The sequence below is a fragment of the Suricata suricatta genome, chromosome 4, assembly GCF_006229205.1.
Source record: "Suricata suricatta isolate VVHF042 chromosome 4, meerkat_22Aug2017_6uvM2_HiC, whole genome shotgun sequence".
NCBI lineage: Eukaryota > Metazoa > Chordata > Mammalia > Carnivora > Herpestidae > Suricata > Suricata suricatta.
Window position 1 is genome coordinate 133,666,490 of NC_043703.1, and position 11,337 is coordinate 133,677,826.

Consider the following 11,337-nt stretch of genomic DNA (forward strand, 5'->3'; position numbering starts at 1 on the left):
CAGCCTCAGAGCCATGGTTCTCAGACCTTGGTGTAAAGAAGAATAACCTGAGGTACTTGTTAAAACGTGTCCTTCCTTTCCTCGAGAGCCTGATTAAGTGGGTTGAGGGTGGAGCCCCAAATCTTTTAACCAAGCTCTCCCAGTATTTCCCATGCCAGCGGTGTGCATACTTGACATGACGCACTGTGTTTGCAACAATCATCACTGCCACCATCTATGCCGTGAGTCACTCATATAAATGGATGGCCGGTCAGAGTGACTTCAAGTGGATAATTTTGCCAACGTTTTTCTATTTGGAAAAGGCAAATGACTCTGGGTGGTGTGGCTTAATTTCATAAGCTTGCTGCAGTTTGATCAATGGCAATATCTTTGGGTCTAGAGATTGTTCTTCCTAGGATCTTTGAATCTTTCATTCAGGCCTTTCTTTAAAGTGAGAAAATAGGGAGAGGGAGGGAGCCAAATCATGAGAGACCTTTGAATGCTGAGAACAAACTGAGGGCTGAAGAGGGAGGGGGGAAGGAGAAGGGGGGTGAGGGTCATGGAGGGGGGCACTTGTGGGGAAGAGCACTGGGTGTTACATGGAAACCAGCTTGGTAATAAACTATTAATCAAACAAATAAAAATAAATAAAAATAAAATAAATGCAAAGTAAAAAATGGAAAAAAATAAAATGAGAAAATATTAGCATTAATCAGTTCTAATGAAGAAGGGTGCTCACATACAAAAAAAAACACACCCCAAAGTCATACATGTGAATTTAGTATATTGATGTATTCTGCACACCACCCAAAGAGTAAACAGGGACAGTCTTAGACAGATGCTAGTCTAAATCTTTTATTTTCAGTGAAGAAACTAGAACTAAAAAAGCAAGTGCAACGTCTTGCCCAGCAGTGCACAGAAGAGCTACGACTGTCTCCCTAATGAGCCTTCCCTCACGACTATACCACGAAGCTCTGTAGCCCTCAGTCTGTCTCTTATAGTGTCAGTACTTCACGGGTGCTGAAGAAGTATCCATGCCTTGACATGCAGGCTGGATTCCAATTAAAATCACCGTCAGTGTCAGTTCCTGAGGCACAAAGTGCTTGAGGGTTGAACAGCTGGCCCCCCAAATATGCTATAAGTCAAGAATAAATCATCTGGGATGAAACCTGTGCTCTAGATAATAAACCTTGGGTGTGACCTGCAGGAATATAATAAGTGTCCTTTTCACGGAAGAGACATTGAAGGCTTGGTCTGTGTGTCGCCGTAAAGTTTGAAAAATTTAGGCAACAATTCCTGGAGGAAAGGGGAATGTGTTGACCTATTGTGCACACTGGCCAGATGACTTGGCCAAGGTTATACACAGTCAAGGTAGGTCTGCAGAGAACAGTGATGTTCTGACATTGTGACGCATGGTCTAGCTCCAGCCACACTGTCTCCTGAATCTTCCCTGTTGGTTTACGGTCTTAGGTACCAGGAGACAGAACCAAAAGTCTAAGACCGTAGGACTAGTCCAAAACTCATTAGAGTTCAAGGTGAAGTTAAAAGCAAAAACACCTACTAGAAATCTGACCTAAGCTGTATAGGTAGGAAGGCACATACATGTAATTATCAACATGTCTTAGTTGGTGCCAGTCACAGGGGAAATCTGATTCCCATGTTTGTTAAATGGGCCGAGTTCTGAATATGATTCTAACCCCTCCGAGACCACAGCGGTAGTTATTTTTTGGATTTTACTTCGGGGAATGGCGTTTGAGTGGCTTTTGCCCTGGCTTAGCATCCAGGGAAAGGCATGGCATGCCAAGCATACGGTGAGTGATGCGTTGCTGTTGGCACCAAGCAGCAGAGCAGGGATAGAAGGCAATTTGAGGAGATTCCATCATACATTTGGAAAAGAGTGGTCTCTGCTGGAGGTAAGATTAATGGTTTGGGTTTGCATGTGTCTAATTTTTACATAGCTTTTGAATTAAAGCAGGCAAAAGGCCTGATGTATAACCCACGTAAATAAAACCTACAAGACTCAAAAAGGCCCCAAACGGGTTTCACTGTTGTGACCGGTGATTTGTAGGGAATCCAGGGAAAGGCGTTTGAAAACAGAAAACTCTTATTACAAGAATTCCAATTCAATACTCACAATAGACTACTGAAAAACGAGGGAGGAGAGTCTGCAGGGTGTCTTTTAAGCAAAAGGACTTGTCTGGGTGTTCAGGGTCCCTGGGTCCGGGAATCCTTGATTTTATGCCTCATTCCCTTCTGGCACGGCTGCAGAAGCCTCCAGAAAATGCAGGGTTTGAGTGGCGATGGCGCACCCAGGAAGTCCTGTGTGCCACGCACCACATGCCAGGGGAGGTTAGCAAGTGTGAGAGGTGCCAGGTCGCCAGCATGGGGAGAGATCATCCCCTACCCCGTCGGGCCCAGCCTAATGCTGCGGCCGTCTGCCCACCACCAGCTGTGCCAACAGCCACGTGACCACAGAACGGCATCTCGGGTGTCCCTCGGCAGCGGCAGCGGCAGCGGCTGAGCCTTGAGCTGCTTTCCCCTGCCTTCCGCTCTTTTCCTTCACTTCCCTGCTCAGCTGTCTGCCCTTAAGAAAGAAAAGCGAAACGACTTCATTGCGTGGAGGCTACTGGCTACGGCGCCTAATAACGCTTAATAATGAAGTGCAAGAGACCATGAAGATTTGTCTTGCGTGGCTTTCACTCACCAGCCTCCGTGACAGTCCTGATGTGGCTGCAGTGGGTGATCTGAATACGCAAAGCCGCACAAATCCACGCGGGGGAGTGAGCAAACCGAGATAGGAAAGAGCATTCTTCGAGAACCGGTTTCAGAGTTTCCGAGGGGAAGGAGCAGGGCCGTCCGAAATGAGGAAGGGAAACTTCAGTCTTCCTGGGAGGGGCAGTGTGCTGTGAACAGAGAATGGGCTCTGAAGTTGAAACAATTTGGTTTGAGATTCGGTTTAAAATCCATGTTCTCTTGCCGTGTCCAAGAGGTGTTCCCAAATCATAAAATCCTACTTTAAGGCTAAGAGGTTTGCATGAGAATACATGTGTGATGTGTAGGACGGTGCCTCGTACAGAGCAGGCAGCGTTTGCCTGAGTTTAATTATAAAACAGTAAGTAAAACCTGCTTTCTACCAGAAAGGTCAAGATTAATGAGATGGGCCCTCCATGTTGACTGACTTGACTTTCAAAAAAGAAAGGGATGCAGCTGCGCAAGGATCTTCTGAGCAGCCTAAGTAACCAATTCGCCCAGAGTCAAGCACAAAAATCTATAAGCGGCAGGCTTTATGCATCATCCGCATTGGAGATCTACGGAAGGAGGATGGTAGCAACAGGGTAGCAACAGAGGGGAGAAAGTGGTCCAGATACCTCACACGTCCATACCTGCTCAGAGCATCCCAGGAGCCTCCAGAGGACCAGAGCAGATGACACGGCACCTTGCGGTATTATCACTCCTGCCATTACTGGCTCTGCAAATGTGAGTTCAATCTGAGTTATTCACATCTTCCATAAGTCTGCTGTGCGAGGTATTCTGCCAAGGTAGCTGAGAGGACTTTGATATTATTAACAAGGCGGCTGTACAGGGGTGCCTGGGAGGCTCAGTTGGTTGAGCATCCAACTTCAGCTCAGGTTATGATCTCGCGGTTCATGAGTTCGAGCCCCACATTGGGCTCTGTGCCGACAGCTCAGAGCCTGGGGTCTGCTTCAGATTCTGTGTCTCCCTCTCTCTGCCCCTCCCCTGCACGCAGTTTCTGTGTCTCCCTCTCTCTCTCTCTGCTCCTCCTCCGCACTCTCTCTGCCTTTCAAAAAGAAATATACGTAATAAAAAAATTTTTAAGGCAGCTATATTGAAAAAGAAACGGTCTTGCAAGTTCTGCTTACCTGCTTACAAAAGGGAGCAATTTCAGATCCTGCCTCAACATTTAGTAAGCTGATCCAGCCAGCTTTACTCACATGACCTTTGCAAAACAACAAAAAGGGCTACTCTTGCTTTGTACCATAAATAAGCACTTTACTTATAGTACTAAGAGCAGCCTGAAGTAGGTGTCACTATCCCCATTTCAGATTGGAAAATTGAGGCTTGAGAAATTAAGTAATCTACATGGGGTCACACATCCAGTTGTGAAGGCAGGATTTGATGGCTCAGACATGCCCTATACCCTACTCATCAAGAATATAAGTCACTTCTTGACCTACTCCTTGCATGGACCAAGATTTTCCTATCTTCAGGAAAAGATGTGCTCGGAATTATTGGCGAATGAAAGCTTTGAAAATGGCCATGGCACACGTGGCGTAGTGAAAGGTAAGGTGGTGCAGTGAGCAAGGACTCGCAGTGAAGGCAGCAGGTCCCAGTGCCAGCCCTGAGGTGGCTTCTTTCTTGTTGTGTGATGTCACACCCATCACTTAATCTCCCAAAGTCCAGTGTTCTCACCTATGAAGTGCGCCGCCTCATAGAGTCGTCACGATCAGTGCAGTAACATGGGTGAGTTGGCTTTCCTATTCCTAAGGCTCCAGGCCAATGCCAGCTGTTATTGCGGTTCAGTTCGCTTCAGTTGAACTGATGATTCACTCTGGAATCTTTGGAAAGATCTCCCGACACCCTACCTTTCTCATCTGTAACCTAGAGCTGTTGATACAGAACCTTCTACTAATTCCCTCCAACAGCCATTCACAAGCTTTAGCGACCTACCACCTTTTGGAATCTCGTTAAATAAGATTCCCAGGCCTCGGTGATTCTGATGCACCCCAGCTGGATGGAGCCCTGTGCTGTTCACGCTTAAATACGACCCCACATGATTCTGACATCAATAGGCCATGATCACTCGGAAAAATGCTGCCCTGCAAGGTCAATATTACAAAGAACTGTGGTACCTGTGGGCAAAGAACTTGACCAAGATCATCCAGTCCGTATCAGAGCCAACACCAAACATTTGATTTCTGATGTCTAGACCCTGTTCTGACCACCTGATGGGGACTCCAGAGAACAGCAAAACCTCCTGGTCACTGGGTTTCCATCAGGGGACTTGACCCTAGAGCACACAGCTGGAAGCTTCCAGCGCTCCACAGACCTCTTTAAAATATTGAGCATCACTGCCTTTTTCTTCTTCTTCCACAGATACATTTGCAAGTAAAGTGGCCGCCACTCAGGACCAGTACGCAGATGCATCCATAGGTAACGTCACCGGCAGCAACGCAGTGAACGTCTTCCTGGGAATCGGCGTGGCCTGGTCCATTGCTGCCATCTACCACGCGGCCAATGGGGAACAGTTCAAAGTGTCCCCTGGCACGCTAGCTTTCTCTGTCACTCTCTTCACCATTTTTGCTTTCATCAATGTGGGGGTGCTGCTGTATCGGCGAAGGCCAGAAATCGGAGGTGAGCTGGGTGGGCCCCGGACTGCCAAGCTCCTCACCTCCTGCCTCTTCGTGCTCCTGTGGCTCTTGTACATTTTCTTCTCCTCCCTGGAGGCCTACTGCCACATAAAAGGCTTCTAAAGGAACAGTCAGATATAGTAAATTTATATATATATACGTACATATATATATATACATAAAATATTATGTATAATGAACAGAGGAAACTGACATTTGTCATGTTCACTTACCTGCTGATGGAACCCAGCTTCAAGAGAATACTCTGTACTAGGGCCGAAGTGAGAAGCCATCACCTCCTATTCCCAGGGGCATCACCACCTTGAACAAGGCGTGGAGGCAGGGGCATCTTTGCAGCTCAGCCTAGAAGGACTGTGTTCTCTCCAGGTTCATAAATCATTAAGTCGTTGATTTGTTTTCTGTTTCTGCTTGTTTTTGGTGGGGGCTGGGAGGCGGTTGGCGTTGGACTTTTTTATTTTGTCTTGTTTTGTGGGAGGTCAATGTTTTTGTTTCTCTTGTGGGAGGTGATGATCAATCCAAGTGCAAATGGGTTGTTTGGGTTTTTTTTTTTTTTTTTTGGTGAAAATTTAAATCATGACAATTACCCTTTTCCCAAACACTTTAAAAATTATTTGGGATTCAGAAAGGATGCGGGCACGGAAGAAGAGGCAGGTCTCCACCCTATCACTAAATTTTGTGCTTCTCTCTGGAACATGAGCAGAGATAAAGCTGCCTCCAAGAAGAAGCATGGGAGCTTGAATGGAGTCAGGAGAAGCGATGGTTCTAGATACAGTCCAATATTTAAAGATATGACGCCTGACATCTTGTTCAACAGGTACAGGAATAACGTGCCTAGATTCCCAAGAACATACAAAATCATTTATTTCTTATCTCTTTAGCTCTGGACTGTGACTAGCAAGGCCCTCATTCTGATTTTGCAGCCTGGCTGACCCCCCAGATCCTCCATCCCAACCCTCTTCCCCCTGCCCACTGTCTCTCAGGCAAACAGGAATAACCCCGTTCAGAAAAGCACATCATTGTTTTCCATTTGCATCATGTGTGTCCCAGTCCCATATTTGCTGTTGCCTGGGATCATTCATTGGTTTTAGTTTTGAAAGTGTCCATGGCTTGCACAATCCTGTTCTAGTCATGACTGAACGTTTGCTCCTTCCTCATCTGCCTGTTTGGGAATGTTGTTGTGATACCTGTTACACAGTGCATGGATGAAAAAACAAAATAAGCGTATCTGTATATAGTAGAGTATAGCGTATAATGTTCTCCCATTCAGCAATGTTGACTGGACATTGAAGATAGAAGTGAGTTTCCTTTTCACCTGAGTTGTAACATTTGTGTTGTTACTGAGTTCAGTTTTGCTAGGGATAAAAGGAGAAAATGGCTTATCCATGGACCTGCACATCCATTTCTAAGAAGCAATAACAGTTCATTGGGAAGTTAAAGCTCCTGAGAGGACAGCAGGCAAATTACCAAGTATCTTCATGGGAAATTAGCCATGTGGAATACACCACAGGCCTCTAACGAATCACCTGTTGATGATTCCAGAGGGCTAAGGAGAAAGGTGTAGAGCAGTGGCCGGAGTCGATGTGCCCAGGCTTTGAGAGCGTCTGCTTCCCTGACACCCACCCCTGCCCCCAAAGTATTTATTTCACTTCTGCTCTGTCTGGCACAGATGGTAGATAGTGGTTTGTTCATTTTATTTTTTTACATAAAAGGCTATTTTGAGCCCTGTTACTCTCACCATCCAGACTCCTCTGATTGTATCGGCAGTTCCTGAGTAGGAAAGAAGCCAGGGAGACCCGTGGACTTTTAAAAGAGCATGACTTATGACTTAGGAGTAAGCAATCAAATGAGATGAGTGCCTCCCCGGAGGACTGCACTGGGAGGTTTTTAACCCTGGAAAAGGAACGGCTCTTTCTATTTCAGAATACCAAAGAGCACGGATAAACCCAACATTCCAAAGTAGTGAGTCTCGTAATGAGGAAAAATGGAATGACTTTGGTCCCATCTCAGAGTCTTCTCTATAAAGCATCCCACATCAGAGACACGACTGGCCCTCTGTATTGATTCAAAGATACTTAAGAGATAAAAGCTATTCAGCGTTACTTTCTCTTCTTCTACTCAGTAATCATGATCACTCATCATTTCATAAACATTCGGTGACTGAATGAAAAATTAACTGCTGGTTACTACTCGATATAGCCGGTACTGGGCTACTCTTGGGGACTAAACCATGAACAGGACAAACCCAGATCCCTGCCTTCAGGGGGCTCACGGCTACTGCGATGGCTCTCTTCATGGGGAAAAGTTAGCACAGCCATAGGAAAACAGTTTTATCTTGCAGGGAAAAAACACAATTACCAAACTCTTAACATAAACACACTGAAACTGTACACATACAACTGTCCAAATATCTGAGATTTTAACTTAAAGGGATAAAGCACAGGGTAGGGGAAGCATCGTCTGTGTCCTTGGCCAGCCTTGCAGATCTGTACATCTCTCCACCGTAAACCAAGAAGGGCAATCACAGTGGTCCAGAGGACTGAACATGTCCAATCAATCCCCGTTTGTGTCTTTGTTGGACAATAGTACTTTTCTATGCCCCACACCTCTACCGTTCCTCACATCTCCAGGAGACTCACCCCAGCAGGCCGTGGTCCAAAACTGGCCTAACTCTTTTGGGGGCACATTCTAACCCATTTTTTTAAGATTTAGTAAATGGAAAGCTAGCCTAGAAACACCAAGTAAATATAGTCAAAGGATGTGAGTCGTTTAAATATTAGATTTTTGAACTCAATTTTAGCCATATTTGGAATGTCAATAATCCTGTAGCAGATTTTCACGGAGGACTTTCAGAAATTCTTGCCACTGAATTTTAATTTCAGAGCTTTTTGGTTTGTTTGCTTTTTAAAGTTTCATGTTATAGGGAAAATATGATTCTGATTTTTCAGGGTTAATAACTGTAGTTGTGTAAAATTATTTCATTTTGTTTATTTTGTGTGTGTTGTGCACAGCTTTAGGGGGGAAGTGCACTAATTGTGCTGTTCCTTATAAATGGTACACATTATTGGCACAAATAAAGTTTCTAATTGTTTCTGATTTAATCACTAGTGATACAGCATATTCTGTATGGAAATGTTTTCTCATTGTCATCTACTTCATTTTTGTTTTCATGTTTTGAAGAAATAAAGACCAAAAAGGTATTATTGTGCAATTGGTATCCTCATCCAAAAGAAAGAAGATAGATACCCAGGATTCAGACTCTTGCAAATGTCAACCCTGCAGTCATTAAGATTTCCTTTTTAATGTCCCAAGAGAGTACAGTGTCAGAATATGTGTCCACCTGATGGTACTGAGATCAGTGTTGGCGGTTTCTCCATTCCGCTGATTATTTTTACATCTTTTAGTACCCTTTAGCTTTTTGCACCCAAGAACATTAACCCATAAACAGTTACATATCCAGCCACTTTTTAGCAGAATATTTCAGCTAAGAAATTAATTCTGATAAAACTGATCCAAGTGATACTCAGTCTTTTAGTATCAATATGTTATATTCCTCTTGATTCCTAATAGAACTTTCTTGCATTAATTTCTGACTAATTACATGCTATTGACTTTATGTGTCATACAATCAATAGTATAGGAAGAGGTGACACCAGAAATAAGCATTTGCGGGGGAAAAATGTGACCTCTAGTTTGTGTACTTATTTGCAAGCCTACATTAATATCAGTGGATTTAGTTCTTCTAATGCAATCTGTCCACTGTGTACATGTGATATTCATCTGATAGTATTTAAAATTTGCTTTTAGAGTTCCTCACTATGTCCATATATGATCATATGTGGCACACTTTCATATGTGAAGGAAAAAAGGTATAACTTAAGTATTTTCTTGGATCAACAATGTCTCCTAGTTACCAATCTTTGGTTTAACACAAAATGAGCAGACAACATTTATTTCCTTAAATAGCAAAGACAGTAATGCAATGACCAGAGTAGTCTTGACTGTTTAACTACTCTTCAACAAAATGCCTTGGCACAATGATTCTCAACCTCTTATAAGACCAATTCTTTCAAACCCAATGATTCAAGTCTGCCACCAGTAAAGATTTCAGAGAGCTTTGTTTTCTATATATCATAAACACACTTTTTCTTGTTGCTTTCCAAAGAAAAAAATTAAAAAATTTGCTCTTTTAAACCACCCTGCAGGCATTCTAGTAGGTAGATCCCATTTGCAATGAGAATCCCAAACACAGCATCTGTCCCCCAGGGGTCTCACAGTTAATAGAAGCGCATTGTCTTTTCCATACAGGGAAATTCATTGTTGATTCCACAGCCCAGGATCCCTAATCCTACCTAGTCTGTCAAAATAAGATGGACTGGTTTGTTCTATGCATATCTGAGAACTTTGTGGAAACAATTAGAAAAATAATAAATTTCCTCCAGTAGATGATGAAGCCCTCCATTCTCTAACACTGGCAAAACTTTACCTTCTACAGAGTATAAATCAGCCCTTTTAAGACTTCTTTTAAAAAGTGGTTCCTGGCTCAAGATGTATAGCATCTCTTTTGATTCTGGTTTTCTGTTTCTGATCTTCAGCAAGTCTTGAGTATAGTTTCACAACTATATATCTATGTACAGGCCATTTTGTGATTGGCAGTGCACAACCTTAGATCTCATCCAGACCTGCACCTGGTAGTCACAGCGTCTGTTGTAGAAACCACTTGACTGGGTGAAAGCATGGGTAAAAGGGAGCATTCTAACTGATAAACAAGTGAGTGCACTATGTTGACGAGCTTTACACGATATTATTCTTAACAAGATGCTGTTATGAGCACATTTATTAGCTTTCATTCAGACCTACCTACAGATTTTTGTTAATGGCATTTCTGCTCTTCTTTTCAATATTACATTCCTATCACTTCTAGCCATGTTCATGGTCTTCCACCCAGCACGTTTTAAGTGTTACATGGTCCGGATTACGCTATTCCACCTACCAGGATGACATAGGAAGGGGAAACAACTGCAGCAGTTAGATATTTCAGTTTTGGAGCTTAATCAGGCCATGGTCAATCATCTCCCAAGGCAGAGAAAGTCTTACCCATAGAAGGAACAACCACTAAGTGTTGGGTCTCCCAAGGGAGAGAGCACTTCGGCTTTCCAGCCCACAAGAACTGGTGAGTAGCCTTCTGTGACTTTTTGCCTGCCTGCCAAGATGTCCCAAAAGATGCCCTCAGAAGCTCTACCAGTTTTCAACTTCACCAAAGTTCCTCTGAGTTAATCTCCTAAGGGACATTAAAATCAACAGTCATTGTATATATTATTTTATTTGTAGGAAAGAACATTACTTCACAACTTCAAAAGGCAACATGACTTTGTATTTAAAACCATGACTCCAATATTTACAGCAAGATTTGCTTGCACAGAATCACCCTATCTGTAACCAGTGCAGTACTTTACAGTTCCTTGATCTGCTCACATTCTTTGGAATCATGCTGCCCTAACCTTTATCAAAGATCCAAAGAGGTGTTCCCTTGGAAATATGCAATCTTACATTTTCTTTTCCCTAATTCCAAACCTTTATATTTCTTCCAGGGCTATTTCCATCATATTCATCACCCTTAGTACTGCTCACTACTACCTCTCCACAACAGGGAGAAACTCATGATAAAGTGCTCTGGGCATGTTTTTCTGAAAGTGAATTTATCATAGGAAGAAATAAATATAATGGCATTCAACTTTGACAACAATTACAGTATGTATCTCTATAAATGTTTGGGACAGATTATACCCTGCAGTTATATACTGCAACAGTATTACTGATTTTATTCCCTTTTGAATCACATTTTTCATGCTTCAGTGTCATCTATCTAGCCTTTTATCCTATCGAAATACATAGATATGGATGAGAATTAAGGAGCTCAACCCCAACACAACAGACACACACTCAACTCCTATGAAAGTTTCACAAAAGT

General features: G+C 43.2%; 1 protein-coding gene across 15 annotated transcripts in view; it reads left to right on the forward strand.

Moving 5' to 3' along the window:
* Nucleotides 1-8,566, forward strand: part of SLC8A1 (solute carrier family 8 member A1) — a 364,284-nt gene extending 355,718 nt beyond the window's left edge. For all 15 annotated transcript variants that reach the window (XM_029937892.1, XM_029937890.1, XM_029937893.1 and 12 more), the window contains one exon: nt 5,095-8,566. In XM_029937892.1, coding sequence (XP_029793752.1) covers nt 5,095-5,471 — 377 coding nt within the window. In that variant the 3' untranslated portion in view covers nt 5,472-8,566. The remainder of the gene's footprint in view (nt 1-5,094) is intronic.
* The last annotated feature ends 2,771 nt before the right edge of the window (nt 8,567-11,337 follow it).